Source organism: Leiobunum rupestre, chromosome 10 (assembly GCF_980474605.1).
Source record: "Leiobunum rupestre chromosome 10, qqLeiRupe1.1.hap1, whole genome shotgun sequence".
Classification (NCBI taxonomy): domain Eukaryota; kingdom Metazoa; phylum Arthropoda; class Arachnida; order Opiliones; family Sclerosomatidae; genus Leiobunum; species Leiobunum rupestre.
Window position 1 is genome coordinate 26,361,049 of NC_143393.1, and position 19,143 is coordinate 26,380,191.

General features: G+C 38.9%; 1 protein-coding gene across 1 annotated transcript; it reads left to right on the forward strand.

The window, feature by feature from the left end:
* Window positions 1-489: 489 nt before the first annotated feature.
* Window positions 490-18,532, forward strand: LOC149925255 (arylsulfatase B-like). Its single transcript, XM_090160641.1, has 14 exons — window positions 490-616; window positions 1,378-1,489; window positions 2,117-2,167; window positions 2,242-2,346; window positions 3,687-3,808; window positions 4,999-5,069; window positions 5,455-5,556; window positions 7,155-7,218; window positions 7,299-7,396; window positions 8,353-8,489; window positions 10,406-10,464; window positions 10,558-10,672; window positions 18,059-18,192; window positions 18,330-18,532. Exons 1-14 carry the CDS (start codon window positions 499-501, stop codon window positions 18,506-18,508), a joined length of 1,467 nt encoding a protein of 488 aa, XP_090016767.1. The 5' UTR covers window positions 490-498; the 3' UTR covers window positions 18,509-18,532.
* Window positions 18,533-19,143: the final 611 nt, after the last annotated feature.

Below are 19,143 nucleotides of genomic sequence, written 5' to 3' on the forward strand. Positions count from 1 at the left end.
TTTACTCCTCCGCTTTACTCCTCCGCTTTACTCCTCCGCTTTACTCCTCCGCTTTACTCCTCCGCTTTACTCCTCCGCTTTGCTCCTCCGCTTTGCTCCTCCGCTTTACTCCTCCACTTTACTTGGTCGAATTTTCCCACGTGACAGCAGACGTCAATTTCAGAGAACCAATGAGATACCGTGCTGATTTGATGGACCCTTGAGGGGAGGAGCATACTGGTCGATTGGGAGAAACGCTAGAAATCGTATCATCGTCGGTAATTCTCCCGAAGGAGAAACAAATACATGATTGATCTAAATTTCGGCGTCTTTCAGCTGTATAGACTAGGCTATCAGGATATTGAACTTCCAACTCGACGTCTGGCTATTCCATCGTTGCTTTATCAGTTGTGACAGACTGATTGTGAGAAGAGGGTTTATGTTTTGGCCGCGATTGCTAAGAAGACCAATGTATATTTTCAAACTCGTTTCGTTAGAATTCTTTTAAATCCAAACGTTATGCTTTGTATCCTTTTTACACTGGTTTCGGCTCTGTACGCCGTAGCGTTGAAGTCGAACCAGTACCAATCGGTAACGAAGCAACCACACATCGTCTTCATAGTGGCCGATGACTTGGGTAAGTTACGATGGTATTTAAAAAAAATATATAAATATAAATATACAGGGTGTTACAATGGTTATGCAAATTTGAAGGAGTTGTAGGGGGTGAGTTGAAAAGTATGCCTGTTTTTCCCCATTTTCCTACGATGAGTTAAAAGAGCGCCAGAGAGCTTCAAAGTGTGGCTTACTAGCCCCTGGAAGTAGGCAGCAACAAGCGCAAAACCAAGCAGCAGGGAAACGCGAACATTAAGGTTTAGGTTCGTGTGATATGTAAAAAAGAACTTTGTAACCAAATCGAGGTAACCAGCGTAAAAAGGTAAACTGAAACAGTATTTAAAGTCGTGATGGACCGCGATTTATCATCACTTTCAAACTGCAACACGGGAGTTCACTTCGGAAGAACTGGCGGATATTCATTTCGTGTCTGGACTGGCGGATGGCAATGCTTTGGCTGCTCAACGTCTCTACCAGGAAAGGTACACGTACCGGTGCATCGCCGTCTCACGGACTTGTTGCAGCCTATTTCCAGGGGCTAGTAGGCCACACTTTGAAGCTCTCTGGCGCTCTTTTCACTCATCGTAGGAAAATGGGGGGAAAAACAGGCATACTTCTCAAACACCTCCTAGCATAATAAGTCGCTAGATGACTTGGGCCTACGGTGATGCCTTGGGTATTAGCCTAGCTGATTATTATTTATTTATTTATTTAACTTCTTAAAATTTTTGCATCACCTTTTGAAACACCCTGTAAATTGTTTTAAAAATTCATAAAATCCAGGTTGGAACGATGTCAGCTGGAACAACCCGACCATGATAACTCCCAATTTGGAATCTTTGGCCAGAACCGGAGTTATTTTGAACCAGTCTTACGTACAACCCATTTGCAACCCGTAAGCCGTCTTTCCTAGTGTAATTATTTCATCTGTTTTCCCGGTAAGGGGAAGACGCTGATCTCGCCAAAAACCAATTTAGGCAAAGAAGAATCTGAACCTGTTTAAAGGCATTAAAAGTCGCTAGATGACATGGGCCTTAGGTGGTGCCTTTGGTATTAGCCTAGCTGATTATTATTACATTTCCAGGTACCAATTTGTTTATTTTATTTTTTGGAAGAGTCAGATTTCGTCCTATAGTGAGCGGAAACGAAAGATTTAAGTTAATAAGTTTTAATAATGGCAACTTTCACTAATACAAAATTTTCAAAATTTATAGCTACTTCTAAATATACTTTTGGAAAATGCTACAACGATAATTTTTTTATAAATTTAATTTATACGCGAAATTTAAATATTATAAAATATTTATAAAAAGTAATATAATTATAAAAATTAAAATAATAATGCTTATGGCGCTCTAGACCTGAAATAGGGCGGGGCGTTGGTATAACAACATATCACCGAAGCCATAAGCTACAGAGCCAGGTTCTTCCGCGCGTAAATCGGTGTAGGTGGAGATTATATTTTTGGGAACATTCTAGTTACTATAAATCAATTTGAATTAAATATAAATGTGTAATTTAGTTCTCGATCTGCCCTGATGACGGGATACTACCCTTACCGATTAGGACGGCAAGTTAGTGAAAATTAGTTTTATTTTTTCAATTGGAATAAATGGTATAATGAAATTTTCCACCATTGGACGAACGGAACTCGAATCTGAGAGTGCTGGAGCCAACGGGACTGTCTCTGAACCATACGCTTTTGCCCCAGCAATTGCGCCAGTTGGGTTACTCAACTCACGCCGTCGGAAAGTAAAGCCACTATTATTTCGTTACCCGAGAGCGAAGGACGAGCAAGTTGAGATACCTTACTATGGCAATTATTATAGATATAACCCTTATTTTTCTCCAAATGGGTTTTTTTTATTTGCTTGACCTTGACTCTCAGGACATCGTACTTTCCACTGATTTATATCAAATTTTAATGTTGTTAAGCCCGGTCAAAGGACGAAAATTGTCAATGGCCAATTTTCCCTAGCTTTTATAGTTTGTCCGGTATAATTTGGTCAAAGTTGGACAAAACTTACAATTGTTAGTATAGTCATTTTGTTAAAAAAATTATTTGTTCGCGTTGTAGTCTCGTGCGTCGTGGGTTCAGGTTGACTGGCATATAGGGAAATATCACTCCGTAGCTTTGAGCATGGCCGCCATTGTGGGGGGAAATTTTTTATCAATAGGAAAAAGCACGGGTGACGTAGTGGCACGTCATACTGTAAACTCCCTATTTATTAACTTGTCATATTTAAAATACAAACTATACATTACTTACTTATTATTCGATGAATTTTCGTACTTGGAATTATTTGTTAATATTGTCCATTAGAAATGGTTTAATAACGAAAATGTAATACTAAGAATGTATTTATTTATTTATTTATACTCAGGGAGAATGAATATGTCGAGACTATCGACGGACACGTTGAGGCCCTAACACCGTCACGCTAAGGGGGGGGGGGTGAAAAAAGGAGGCGGTCTAATTTTTTGCGTCCTCGCAGCAGCGTTAATCGCGTCGAAAAACGTAATTTTTAAGAACCAATGAGATTGCAGTATTAGTAGATTTTATACCGGGGGCCCCAACGGGTGGAATTGGAGAAACGCTAAAAATAATCTCGACATATTCATTCTCCCTGAGTATAAATAAATACATTCTTGGTAAAAAACCCTAATAAGTAAGAAATAATAATTTAATAAATAAATCGGAGTCCATTTATAACGCATATTTATTATTTCTTACTTATTATATTATCTTTATTATACCCCTTCTTATGGAAAATATTATCAAATAATTCCACTCATCGAATAATAAGTAACGTCGTTTGGATTTTAAAATTGGAAAAGTTAATATGTCAGTCAACCTGAACCCGCGACGTACGAGACTACAACGCGAACCAATATAACGTTAAAAGTTTTGTTCGACTTCGACCACTGATACTGAACAAACTATAAGAGCTAGGGAAAATTGGTCATAGACAATTTTGGTCCTTTGACCAGGCTTAACCACATATTTAAATTTGAATTAAATCCGTAGAAAGCCATTGCCCATAATTAATTAATTAATATTTGGTTATTTGGTGTGTTTAACGTGGTTGCAGGTGGCATTTGGGATTTTGCAATTGGAAATACACCCCGACCTACCGTGGTTTCGAGACCTTTTTCGGCTACTACAACGGCGCTGAAGATTATTATCAACATAGCCTCGTCGCTACGACAAATGGTAATCTGGCAACTATTACCTGATACCGGAATCCATACTTCTACTTGGAATGCTTATCCTGCCGTATCGCGTATGGTAAAAATAACTCTGACGGCTTTGGCCCCGCCTAAGAAAGAAAAATCCCCTCTGCGCGTGCTCCCCTCTCACGTAGTGGTTTGTTTAGTTAACATAGTGACGTCAAAAAAACCGTCCGCCACATCGAGACGAAAATTTGCCGCGATAAGCATTCCAAGTAGAGGTATGGATTCCTGCCTGATATAATAAAACCCTAATATCGACCTGAGTATGTACGAACTTGGCGCTTTTTGTAAGAAATCTTCTTCGCCACCATTGTTTTGCTCGAGAACAAGGCTTATTATAATTTAAAACGATTTCATTATGAAATTTACAGTAGGGTCGGTCGTAGGGGTGTTTTAGGCAGCGCTTGAGCCACCTGTAAAATTTCCGAACAGCGCCTCCTAAAATTAATAATTTTTCCAATTCACTTGGCGAAAAGTTTCTTCAAACTTAAAAATGGGCACCAAAATTTCATTTTTGGAAATCCGGGTGACGCCACTTGAAATCTAATGCCTACTAGGCCTCCGGTAGTATGGTCTCTGTTACTAGGTCCACCGGGCTATAAATTCTGACACACTGTGGCGAAATAACAATAAACTATTGAATCAGATTGTAAAGTTAAGTTATTTTTAGAGCTCTGCGTTAACTGTTTATTTATGGATATTATCCATGGATAAACAACGATTTAACACGCGAAAAATAATTTACATTTTCGGATAATTGTATGTTATGGATAAAAATACAATAAGTGGTTAATTTTTATCCAAACGCCGAACTCTAGTTATTTTGAATTAGAAATCAAAAAGGCGTTTTTACAACTAACTCAAACTTTGGTTAATTTGGGTTGGCACCAAACAGTTCTCTCACCCAATGCGGCCAACGCAATCAGTCTCAAATCGCGAATCCCATTTGTGGCCGCTACGGAGGTTGTGGCGCTATAATCCGACCCCTCTTTAACATTGAATCCTACGGAGATATGTTGGTTCATTATGAAAAAGAATTGAGAATTAATCGACATTTTCAAGGAAATTAAAATAAAACCACTTTTTTTACCGTTGACCTACTCTTTAATCTTTGATATTTTTACATTTTGGTGGTGCTTTTTAAGAACACATCGGGATCTTACTTTTCAGATACCCAAAAGTATTTGGATTTGAGAAATAATACCTCTCCTGAGTCTAGATACAACGGGACTTACTCTACCGTATGATATTTTAATGAGAGACAAGGTTGTTGCAAGAATGTATTTATTTATACTTAGGGAGAATGAATATGTCGAGATTATTTTTAGCGTCTCTCCAATTCCACCCGTTGGGCCCCCCGGTATGCTCCTCCGCTTTAATAAAATCAAATAATACTGCAATCTCATTGGTTCTTAAAAATTACGTTTTTCGACGCGATTAACGCTGCAGCGAGGACGCAAAAAATAAGACCGCCTCCTTTTTCCCTCCCCCCCCCCCTTAGCGTGACGGGGTTAGGGCCTCAACGCGTCCGTCGATAGTCTCTACATATTCATTCTCCCTGAGTATAAATAAATACATTCTTGGTTGTTGCTAAAACTCAAATGTGACACTCATTTTCATTTTCAGCACCTCTTTACTAGAGTAACCTTAGATTTAATTTCGAAGTTGGACCCCAGAAAACCAACATTTTTCTATTTACCATTTCAAAGCGTCCACGCACCATTGGAAGTACGTTACATTGAACTGTTTAGATAATTTGAAAATCGCTTGTGGGGGGAACCATTAGTGGTTTGATTTTAACGCTGTTACACATTCTAGATGGCGCCAGCTAAACCTTTTACCGATATCAAGAATGTATTTATTTATATTTAGGAAGAATGATTATGTTGCGACAATCGCCGAGCACGTTGAACGCCTTTCCCCCGTCTCGCGCCGCGGGAAAGACAAAACGTCACCGGCGTTTGATTTCCATCGCGTTAGGTGACGTAAATTTTAAGCAGCCAATGAAATACCGGGACTATTCGTTTTATTTTAAGTGGAGGAGCGTACTGGGGGGACCAACGGGTGGATTAAGAGAAAGGCTAAAAACCGTCTCGACATAGGCATTCTCCCTAGGTATAAATAAATACATTCTTGCCGATATATTTAAAAAAAATACAGTATTTTAAGCTATATTTTATTTGAAAACAATGATAAATTCAACATAAAATAAAACAAATAAATAATATTTTTTTCGGTTTCTTTATAATTTAATATTTTGTTTCTAAGGGGCTGTTCACAAATTACGTAACGCAGAAAAACCACTTTTTTGACTCCCCCCCCTCCCCCTCGTAACAAAGAGTAACAAATGGAAAGACCCCTCTTCTTAAATTACGTCACAAATTTCGACCCCCTCTTTAATTATTATAGTACGTAACAACTAATACGCTGGTAATAAAGTACAATAAGATCAGGTACTCAATTTTATTGTTTGTACTTTACATTTGAAATTACAACTGTATTTTTATGCAACACTTCATACCCATGGGTATGAAATCCTTTTAATCGTGAGTAAACCAATGAAGATGCTTATGTTTTTAATAATAGACGGTAAAATAAATGGGGGTGGAATTTTAAACCGTCATTGCCACTTAAAAACTGGAAACTAGCCAGGGAGGGAACACCGGATTGGTTGGTATTGGAGCATGCGCAGAGACCAATTTTTAACTGTCGCCGAGTAACAAATATCTAAATCGTGATTCTTCGTAGAGCACGTGGCGCCATCTAAGTAAACTGACGGTTATGTTTCCGGAATAAAAGCTAGACAAAATGGTTGTTTAACTGTAAATTTACCTATAACTTGAATTCTTTAAATTAAAATACAAATTATTAACTGAGATCAATCGTAATAGACGTGAAAAATGGTTGAAATTATTTCAGTGACAAATAAAGTCGCGAAGCGGGGAAGCTGGCAGCCATGCTGTCACGAAACTTTCCCCCTTTTTTCGTACCCCCAAATTCAAAAACCCTTCAGAGGCTGGGAAGCCGTTGGAATTTATTTTACCGTCTATTGCGACTGTTTCTGAAAGTGAAAATTTTATTCTACGATATTAAAAATAAGATGTGTTACGTAACATTTTAGTAAACCCTCCCTCCCCCCCACGTAACAATTCGTAACGCTTACGAAAACTCCCCCTCCCCCCTACCACGTTACGTAATTTGTGAACAGCCCCTAAGACTATAATGGCGCCATCTGGAAAAACATTGGCTGTTTAAAAATCGGATTCTAATGGCGTCAAATGCGTATCGGTTTATTCACTGCAAACCTTTTTTTTATTTTGGAAAAGGTTCCTCAGAAATACGCCAACTTATACAAATGGATTAAAGACGAAGAAAGGAGGAATTACTGTGGTACGCCACTACTACTACTTTTCTAACTAATCGAAACAGAAAATGATTGCTTTGACGCCCACCGCGAAAAACAATTATAGGAATGGTCAGTTCGCTGGACGAAGCCGTTGGAAGGATCGTGCAGGCTCTGAAAAGACGCGGATTTTGGCAAAATACCTTGCTGGTCTTCACAACCGATGTAGGCCATTTGGGTCTTTCTTCACCGTGGAGAAAAGATAAGGAGTCTTGCTGTTATACCATTTTAGCTTGGAGTTGAGAAGTTGACTGGAGGGGAAAAGAGGCTCAAAGTTACCCAGAATCCTTTCCTTCGCGGTAGGGACGCCTTAAGCGTCGCCCTCAATTGGGTTTTTATCGAAACCAAATTTTAAATATTCGGTCGACTTGGATCTTGGAGTAGTTTAGAATGGATTAAATTTTTATTTGATTTCCGTTATAATGGATTATTTTAGTTTAAACCATTTCGGATATCAAACGTGATCACACATACAGGGTGTTTGAAAAGGTTGTGCAAATATTTGAAGGAGTTGTAGGGGGTGAGTTGAGAAGTATGCCTGTTTTTCCACATTTTCCTACTATGAGTTACGATAGCTCCAGAGAGCTTCAAGTTACTAGGGGTAAAAGGGGGGAAACTCCTCCACTTACTTGTTAGTTCCACGCACGTAATAAATATTTCCAAGGAAGATACATTACAGATTCTTTAATCATCTTTGACATTTTTACCTTTTGAAATGTCCAACTCTTCCTTCGAATTAGTAAGATCTCGATTAATCGAATACATGATATGACAGTTTTGCTTGTGACTAGATTATGTACCGGTATCATACGGGCCGTATGATGTCGCTAGTTCCGTTAACTTTCACTTTCTTCATTGGCTCTGAACTGAACTGAAGAGCTCCCCCCCCCTACGAACCTTGAGCGGTAAAATTCCGCCAGACTGGCGTTCCACCAGGCGATCTCGTTGACGTCATTGTGACGCATTTACGCGCCAAAAAGACCCGCTGTTGACCCTCTTTATTGTAAGCCCCCTTTCTCCCTCTGGCATCAAAGTGACACGTTAATATTGTTTTATAGCACGACTCCTTACTTTTCCTCCACGCGTGTAATGTAACGAAGTAAATTGTTGTTAATTTCCAGAATGGAGGGCAAGTTTTATACGGCGGCAACAATTACCCCCTGAGGGGTAACAAAAATACCCTCTGGGAGGGGGGGACCAGAGGGGTGGCCTTTGTCCACGGCTCGGGACTCGAGAAAACGGGATACGTTAATGAAAAGTAAGTTTAAGCTTGAATTGTTTTCGCATCCTAGAAATGTAAAAATATTTGGTTGTACCAAATAATTCGATAGAATAAGTTTTGAAAATGTTAGCGAATATTCTTTGCCAAGATAGGGAATCTTTATGAAAGTAGGCTTTGTTTTTGAATTTTCTTGAACAAAGGGAAACAAAATTTAAAACTAAAATTATTTGGTATTTTAAATACTTTTATATAGTCGAAGTGCCATTTGGTATTAAAAGTGCCATTTGGTATTCGGAAGTGCCATTTGGTATTCGGAAGTGCCATTTGGTATTCGGAAGTGCCATTTGGTATTCGGAAGTGCCATTTGGTATTCGGAAGTGCCATTTGGTATTCGGAAGTGCCATTTGGTATTCGGAAGTGCCATTTGGTATTCGGAAGTGCCATTTGGTATTCGGAAGTGCCATTTGGTATTCGGAAGTGCCATTTGGTATTCGGAAGTGCCATTTGGTATTCGGAAGTGCCATTTGGTATTCGGAAGTGCCATTTGGTATTCGGAAGTGCCATTTGGTATTCGGAAGTGCCATTTGGTATTCGGAAGTGCCATTTGGTATTCGGAAGTGCCATTTGGTATTCGGAAGTGCCATTTGGTATTCGGAAGTGCCATTTGGTATTCGGAAGTGCCATTTGGTATTCGGAAGTGCCATTTGGTATTCGGAAGTGCCATTTGGTATTCGGAAGTGCCATTTGGTATTCGGAAGTAGCATTTGGTATTCGGAAGTAGCATTTGGTATTCGGAAGTAGCATTTGGTATTCGGAAGTAGCATTTGGTATTCGGAAGTAGCATTTGGTATTCGGAAGTAGCATTTGGTATTCGGAAGTAGCATTTGGTATTCGGAAGTAGCATTTGGTATTCGGAAGTAGCATTTGGTATTCGGAAGTAGCATTTGGTATTCGGAAGTAGCATTTGGTATTCGGAAGTAGCATTTGGTATTCGGAAGTAGCATTTGGTATTCGGAAGTAGCATTTGGTATTCGGAAGTAGCATTTGGTATTCGGAAGTAGCATTTGGTATTCGGAAGTAGCATTTGGTATTCGGAAGTAGCATTTGGTATTCGGAAGTAGCATTTGGTATTCGGAAGTAGCATTTGGTATTCGGAAGTAGCATTTGGTATTCGGAAGTAGCATTTGGTATTCGGAAGTAGCATTTGGTATTCGGAAGTAGCATTTGGTATTCGGAAGTAGCATTTGGTATTCGGAAGTAGCATTTGGTACACTGTTTGACCAAACTATTTGAAGTTCTAAATATTCGATTTGGTATTTGACATATGCAAGGCCGGATTAAGACTTTATGGGGCCCTAGGCCCAAGTTAATTTGGGTGCCCCCTTTCAATAGCGAGCGAAGCGAGCTAGGCGCTTCCTCAATTTATAATTTAGAAATGGAAGGAAAATTCATTTTGCTGCCAGATTTAGTATGTCGTCAGGGTCTAGACGGCAGTCCGTCAGAGAATGTGACAATCAAACGTTTTTGGTTCATAGGGGTGGACGCATTTACTAAAATTACTCCGGAAAATATTTTGTGAAAAGCAAATGATTAAAGTTTTGTACTTTTATTTTTTTCGAACCCTCTTGGTGCCCCTTGTAGGCTTGGTGCCCTAGGCCCAGGCCTATTCGGCCTATTGGTTAATCCAGCCCTGGACATATGCCTATAAATCAAATATAAAATATTCAATCTCGAAAAAAGGTATTTGCACACTTTTAATATTCCACCGTTTTAGACGTTGAAAAAAGCAAACTACGACTTAAAACGTAAACGTTTCGCACTCTACTGAACTCGTAAACGGTCGTTGAATTTAGCAGCTGTTAGAACCCGAGTCAAAACAAGCCCGAAACATTGTGCAGCTACTTTTGCATTGACTGCGAAACCAGCTTTCTAACAACATTTATTACGTTTAGTTTGCTTCACATTGTCGATTGGTACCCGACACTGATTGCATTGGCGGGTGGCGTTCCAGGTGGGTACCGTCGCTTTGAATTGTCGAAAATGAAAGACAAGACTTATTGTTATGAATTAATGAACGGGCTAAAATGTAATCTTTTTTCATTAGGAAAAGGATTCGATGGAGTCGATCAGTGGAAGTCCATCTCGCGAAACAAGAGGAACGTTAGGAAGGGGATCGTGTACAATATTTTCGACAAGAAAAATCGACGTGGAGCGATCAGGTAATTTGGTTATTTATAAAATTGGAATAGAGAGTTGCAATTGAGTTGAAAACGTTGTCATTCCCGCTCATTCTCGTAAAGCAGAATTCCATATTCATCCAATTCCCGTTAAAATTTTCGTCTTCCATGACCACCCGTTTCCATCCATTCCCATTCCGTGACTACCCGTTTCCATCCATTCCCATTCCGCGACTACCCGTTTCCATCCATTCCCATTCCGTGACAACCAGTTTGCAGAATGGGAATTATCTAGATAGCCTAAAATACCTTCGTCATGCACGTGACCACGAAAGGCTTAATAATCTAGCCTTGTCCATATACACAGATATTTTTCTGAAATTTGGTTATCTATGAATTCATTGACGTATGAGGTATTAGAAAGAACATTAAATATAGTAATACCAGGAAACTATAGAGGTATACACTTGGAATGTCTAGGTTCCATTGGGACGGTGATACGAAAGCGCGTCGAGAAAAAGGCAGGGCTTAACTACGTCAAGTGTAAGACGTAACACGACATTTTGAATTCATTGGCTCGAGGTTTGACGCGAAAAGAACGCGTCGTCATGGTAACAAATAGGCGATCTTCCCGCGCAAAAAAGGCTTATAAAACAATGGATTTAAAAGCCTCAATTTTTTATCGTACTTAATATTTTGAAGTAAGTATAGTGTTCTTCGCGAAAGAAGTGTAGTAATACCTAATTTCAGGTATTTGTATGGTTATAAAAGAGATAATCAGGTAAGCTAATAATATAATAACCATGACTAGGCTTAATGACGAGTTTCCGTCGAATTAGGGTAGCGAGGCGCCAGAGTTTTTCTCGTGAGTTTTCCCGCTTTAAGAGACGCCCGTTTCTGCGAGCTTCATCATGGCCGTAAAAATCATCCTTAGACATTCCAAGTGTATACCTAAATAGTTTCCTGGTAATACATATTTAGAGCTGAACATTTTCTGGCTTAAGTTTTAAGTATATAAATATTTGAATTAAAAATAATGGCGTAAGCCCCCACAGGAATTTTTTCCGATCGCCGACGCTGTAAAGGGCTCGGGAAGGCGTATTACCAGAAGTAAATGTAGAGGTCGGGGACGGTTAATCATTATCCATGTTTAAATTGATTTTTTTCGGGAAAAAATTTAAACAAAGAAATTTACCGGTTAATATTTCGGAAAATTATTAAAAAACATGTATTATTCGTTAAATTTGAGCTTTTTATCGCAAAAAACGTCGTTTTTCCTATTATTTTTACAAATTTATCAAAAAATTAATCGTATAATACAGAAATATAAATTACTTGATCAAAACATTTTACGAATAATTTTGAGAGCTTTAACTATTGAATAAAAGTTAACCATCCCCGACCTCTAAGTAAATGAGCCGAAGTTATCGAAATAGTACTCAGAATCGGATGGCGTTTTCCTTATGAAAATGATGACAAAATCGAGTCAAATTAAAGCTTATTTCCATCCCCGTCTTTTGACGCGATAAATTGCACTTGGGAATTGTGGGTATAGATATTTCTATGAATAAAAAATAGTTTTTCGGTCTAGGAGAGTGCAAAATTTCCAATTCGAGGTCAAAATGTAACTTCATAATGAAAACGCCTCCCACATGAGGAGTATAGCAGTCTGATAACTTCGGTTCATTTACTTCTGGTATTACCGTTAAAGCTACGCCCAAGATGGTTATACCTCCACGGAAACGACTCCCTTGTCACGCCATTGACCGGTTTACGAGAATATATGATGACCTGAATGATATAGGTGTTGGTTTATACTTTCAAGGAGAGTACCCGAGGTGTTTATGGCCGATTTTGTTCAAAGTCGGGCGTAATGTAGACCTATATGAGATATGAAATTTTCCAAAAGGAGACGTTGCACTAGCCATTCGATTTACCATGGCAAACGAAAATGTTTTTAACCACTTAAAACAAAAATAAGATTTTTTCCTTATTTTACCCAAAAGGTGTTACAATTTTACCCCAAAAATGTTACAATTTACCCAAACTTGATGAAAATTACCTAAATGTGGTCCAAATTACCCATTTCGTGAACTTCAAATTTTTTAAACCGAGAAAATCCCATGCTTTTTTAAACGAAGTTTTTTTTGTTTTAAGTGGTCAAAAACAATTTCGGTTGCCATGGCGAAACGAATAAGTAGTGCAACGTCTCCTTTTGGGAAATTTCATATCTCATATAGGTCTACATTACGCCCGACTTTGAACAAAATCGGCAATAAACACCTCGGGTACTCCCCTTGTTAGTTGGTAAAACGGAAAACCTGTGTAGGGAGCTGTTGGCTCGCGTGGCATGAAGGGCTTGCCACCACCCTCCTACGTGTTGTAACTCGGCCACCTGAATTTATGGCCTTAAAAGTCCCTAGATGCCTTGAGTATTAGCCTACCTGACTATTATTATTAAGTTCAATTCGAAGTTTGTTCAAATAATGATACCGGTATGATTGTGAACCCTAAGGGATTAAACCTTAAGTTATGGAAACTCAAGTAGGGTAACCTTAGTTGGACTCCTCAATCCGTGGATTGTTATGAAGTCCAATTCGATGTTGTGTGAAGAATTGAAGTCACGCATTACAAACAAAACAAATGAAATATTTTATTTACTTCCTATCCTGCTAGTTAATGTTATTCGCTTGAATCATGCAGACTTCCACTGATTTTCGAGCCTGCAGAGGTAGTGTACGTGTTTCCTTTTTACAACTTATAGGGACACTTATTTCGTAAAATATGTATTAATTACTTATGGTAGTACAATACAATTTCAATACAATTTTAATACAATTTTATTTTATAATTTTGTTTTACATGGGTTTTTTGGGGCTAAGTCATGGTTGACTTGTGAGCCCTACAATTTGTTAGTTATAACATTTTTACTATATCGATATTTATATTAACATTTTAAGCATAAATGTAAGAAAATAAACAACATTAATTAAAAGAAAAAACAAAAATTAAAAAGCAATAAAAATAATAACAGGGTGTATAAAATAACAACATTTAGAATTAGACTAGAATCAGACGTGAGAAAGTTATGCGATAAAATAAATTTTCATGTTTGGCGTTAATTATATTTCTCTTTCGATCAGAAAATTCTTAATGTCTCACTTGAATATATCATATTTTTTGTTTACGTCTATTGAATCAGTTATACAGGGTCTTTTTTTTTGCTCGGAAAAGTGTTTTTTTTCAAAAACTATTTATAGTACCGATTTCAAATTTGGAAGGTCAATTCTCTATACCGGGGGACATCAGTTTGAGAAATTTGAGCGTTTTCGGTAATGTTTTTCACCAATTTTGAAAAATTATTTTTCGACCACTAGGTGCGAGATAAAAAATTTCTATTATAAAGTTGTAGGCCGTCATCGAAAACCCTTAAAAATTGTTCACTCGACGAAAAACAATTTATTTATCAGTGAAAATTCGAGCTTGAAAATTTTACAAGTTGGTGAAGCCAAATTACGATTGTTTGAAACGATAATTGAAACCGAATTACCTAATCCAGTTGAAACTTTGGTTAAAAAAACGACCGGATTTAAAAAACACGAGGCTATAGGTCAATCCTAAACATGCATTGGGTATTTAAAGGAAAACTTTGGGAGATTATTATCAGTGTTTGATAATATTTCGAACAATGCCTCGTTATTCAGTAGCTGAGCGTACCGAGATAGTTGCAGCGCAAAACCTTAGAAGAGTGACTGAAATCTTCGCAGAAAGACATCCAAATGGAGCACCATCTGTAAATACAGTAAGACGAGCAATTCACGATTTCAATCAATTTGGTAACTTGCAACCTAGGTTTCGCGGATTGGGTCAACCGGATTTAGACTTCGAGAACAATGTACTCGCGTACTTTGTGGCATATCCTCGTCACAGTTGCGCTAACGCCGCTGCTGATTTGGGTTGTTCTGCAAATCGTGTGTGGAAAATTCTTCGTAAGAATCGCTATCACCCATACAGAGCTACGCTCCACCAAGGACTAATTGACGGAGACCATCAAAGACGTAATGAATTTAGCAACTGGTTACTAAATGCTGTCCAAGAAGATAGACAATTTTTGCGCCATGTTTTGTTCTCCGACGAAGCGTCATTTTCTAGAGATGGGCCCTTTAATCATCAAAACAGCCATCTTTGGTCTGACATCAACCCACATTGGGGTTTTGAATATCATCACCAGGTTCAATTTGAACGGGTCAATGTTTGGGTTGGACTTGTTGGAAACCGTTTGATTGGTCCCTTTTTCCTGCCGACGAACCTCAACGGCCAAAGGTATTTACATTTTCTACAGAACGAACTGAGTGACGCAATCGACGACCTTCCATTGGCTGAAAGACGTCAGTTGTGGTTTCAGCAAGATGGCGCCCCTCCGCATTTTTCCCGGCAAGTAACTGAGCACCTCAACAACGAGTTTCCTGAAAGGTGGATAGGGAGAAATGGTCCAGTGCATTGGCCAGCAAGGTCACCTGACCTAACACCGCTGGATTATTTTCTCTGGGGATTCGTTAAAGCAAAGGTATACGCCACGCCCATTGAAACTAGGGAGGAACTCATTAGACGAATAATCAGTGCTTGCCGAGACGTCACACCAGAAATGGTAGAGAAAGCGTTTGAGAACTTAATTGTCCGCGCACAAACCTGTGTTGCAGCCAATGGTGATATTATTGAAAATGTTTTGTAAAAATTTTTGTGAATAAAATATCTGCATTTAAAAACCAAACGTGTACATTTTTTCAAGTGTGAAAACTCTACTATGTTTGTATTAGACTTGTTCCCTTTTCAATTATCGTTTCAAACAATCGTAATTTGGCTTCACCAACTTGTAAATTTTTCAAGCTCGAATTTTCACTGATAAATAAGTTGTTTTTCGTCGAGTGAACAATTTTTAAGGGTTTTCGATGACGGCCTACAACTTTGTAATAGAAATTTTTTATCTCGCACCTAGTGGTCGAAAAATAATTTTTCAAAATTGGTGAAAAACATTACCGAAAACGCTCAAATTTCTCAAACTGATGTCCCCCGGTATAGAGAATTGACCTTCCAAATTTGAAATCGGTACTATAAATAGTTTTTGAAAAAAAACACTTTTCCGAGCAAAAAAAAAGACCCTGTATAGTTGAAAAGCTTTATTCCGCTATAGTATATGATTTGTAACATAATAGTTATAAATATGACACTTCGCTAAAAATTTTAATGATAGTCTGTTACGCTAATGACCATATAAATCACAACGTGGCTAAGGACTGTGGAACTATCAAGTAACGATACCCGAGAACGTTTGGAATTAAAGGGATACATCACTCACAACAGGGGGAGGCAGAGGGGTAACATAAAATCCTGACTTGCAGTGTGCTTCAAAACCAGTTTTTTTGGGACCCCTATGCCTTCCCCTGTTGTGAGTGAGGGATAACTTTAAGCTGATTTGTGGGTACAGTTTAGTTGTACACGTTAGAACTAGTACCATAAAGAAATTCAGGATAATTGAAATACAGGGTGTTTCAAAAGGTTGTGCACAAATTTTAAGGAGTTGTAGGAGGTGAGTTGAGAAGTATGCCTGTTTTTCCCCATTTTCCTACGATGAGTTAAAAGAGCGCCAGAGAGCTTCAAAGTGTGGCCTACTAACCCCTGGAAGTAGGCTGCAACGAGCGCAAAACCAAGCAGCAGGGACTTTAAATACTGTTTAAGTTTACTTTCTTACGCTGGTTACCTCGATTTGTTTACAAAGTTCTTTTTTACCTATCACACGAACCTTAACCTTAATGTTTGCATTTCCCTGCTGCTTGGTTTTGCGCTTGTTGTAGCCTACTTCCAGGGGCTAGTAAGCCACACTTTGAAGCTCTCTGGCGCTTTTTTAACTCATCGTAGGAAAATGGGGGGAAAACAGGCATACTTCTAAACTCACCCCCTGCAACTACTTCAAATTTTTGTATAACCTTTTGAGACAATCTGTATATCGATACGGGTTCAATCGCTATATTTCAAGTGATGTTAGAAGTAAATAACATAATCTTACAAGGAAGTATCCTTCTGAGTTGAGGCGATTTTCCAAACAGCGTAGAAATTACAATTTATGCTCAAATCTACTTTCTTGTATCCGCGTATTTTGCCGCGCACTAATTATTTCTTCTGAAAAATCAGAGAAAGCCCGCGTGTATTCAAGCGAAAATACCACTAGCAGGATGTAAAATCTATTTTTGGTTAAGATTATTAATCTTAAATTATCAGTACAACTGACAGACAACGCTATCGCATAAGGAACCGTTAGTATCTGGGCATTTAGCGGCTCATTTGCTCGCCATTTATACGTTATATCTTTCAACAGTTCCCTTTATAAATAGAATTTTTAATGAACGTCAAATTAGCATCTCCCTTTGTTATTGTTATATGAATGTAGGGGAATAGAAACTGATCCGCTTCTCGCCCTAGCCGCAATTTGATACCGAAATAGAAAGTTGATAACCCTTCATTAGAATAATGGCTTTGCCTTTTCAAGACCCTCCCTTTTCTAGCGAGATAATCGTCGAACCTCGCCAATCAATAGAAGCTATTCCCAACAAGAACGAATACAGTTTAACCGAGAATATATAGCCGCAACTGTAGCCTTTGTATCACATGTAACATTATTACTCATAAGTGTGCTTCTGTTTAACATCTCTGTATTAAACATTTAAATGAGACCTTGTTTCAAAGCCACCAAAGAAAATACGGACTAACGTCGCGTAAAACTGGTTTTAAAATCCCCCGCCAGAACTAATTTTGATGGCGATAAAACCGTGATCGACTGGAAAGTGACGTCAATTACGTCATATCCTTGCAACAAGGTCTCATTGAGAAAAATTTATTTCTGGCACACTTATGAGTAATTATGTTACATATGTTTGTATTCATGATTCCCTAGTGATATTCTACGCCTACACAGACAGGGAGAGAGAGAGCCTGAAAGCTAGGAGCAACAAACACAGCACCCCACAAAAGGAGAACGCAACCCGTCAAAAGTCGCGCCTTTTCTTGCGTACATTTTTCATTGGTTAGACGCTTTAGCGCCTGCTGCCATCGGAAGGGGAAAATCCGGAAATTATCTTCCCCCCGCCCGTAAAACGTTCAGCGTAAAGGCTTGTCCAATGAAATTTGTACACAATACTGCGTTAGCGTGTTTATAGGCTAGCTGCGTTCTCCTTGTGTTTGTTGCTCCTAGCTGAAACGGTACCAGAGTGTCTTCCCCCCTGACAATGACAAAGGGGGAAAGACTAGCCGCACGTAGGCGGAAGGGCGTGGTTCTCCGTTTACCTCAATACGTTCTTCGAAGGAAGAGATTGAGCATTTGGTTCGCAACATTACCTATTAAATTTGAGTGGCATTTTTTGTGATCTATTTCAGAGTGGGCGATTACAAGCTAATAGTGGGGAAAGGCGGAGAACCCAGTGGCTGGTACCCGCCACCGAAATCTAATAATAATCTGAACAACGCGACTAGGTCTGCCGATAAGAATATTCAGTTGTATGACCTTCGACGTAAGTTTTTAAACTTTCAAAACATTGGTATATTTTTAGAGAGCAGCGTGTCATAATTTAAGTGCATTCATAATTTTTCGATAAATCAATACGGTTTATTTTCGTTTTCACCCGAAATCACGTTTGCCGACTTTCAGGGGATCCCAACGAATTCGAAGATATTTCGGACAAGTATCCTAAAATCGTGGACGTTTTGTTGAAAGAGTTTAAAGTTCGATCCAAGGAGAAGGTGCCGGCGGACGAACCACAGAATAACCCCGAGGGTCACCCCAAGTATTTCGACAATGTTTTTAGTCCCGGCTGGTGTACCCTTTGACACTTCAATAAAACTAATTCAGCGATTTACTTATAGGAAGTATTATTGTCTGGTCTTTGCAAAAGGGCGAAAACGCCGCGATGATAAGCGTCGACGGAAGAAATTGTGTTAGGCCTAACGGAGAATTTTCGCGTAGGGGAGAAAATTTCTGTTAGACCTAACCGAGGGGGTAGTTACTTCAGTAATCAGGTGTACAAATCATAGGTAATCACGGGAATTCACTTAAATTAATCACCGGAAATCACTGAAAAATTGTGAGTAATCACTGGAGATCACCGAATAATATTTTACGAAAATCAGAAATCAGGTGTACAAAATTCGTAACGGAGAATTTTCGCGTCGGGGAGAAAAATTGTGTTAGGCCTAACGGAGAATTTTCGCGTCGGGGAGAAAAATTGTGTTAGGCCTAACGGAGAATTTTCGCGTCGGGGAGAAAAATTGTGTTAGGCCTAACGGAGAATTTTCGCGTCGGGGAGAAAAATTGTGTTAAGCCAAAGATAATTTAGACTCGTACCCTAGATTCGAAATCACTCTCTCGCGCGTTGCCGATAGCGTTTACCCACTTCCCGCCGGAACTCTGAAAAAATTCGCTCCGTGGTTTGCGCCTTACCGCAACCACGGCCAACTTCGATCAC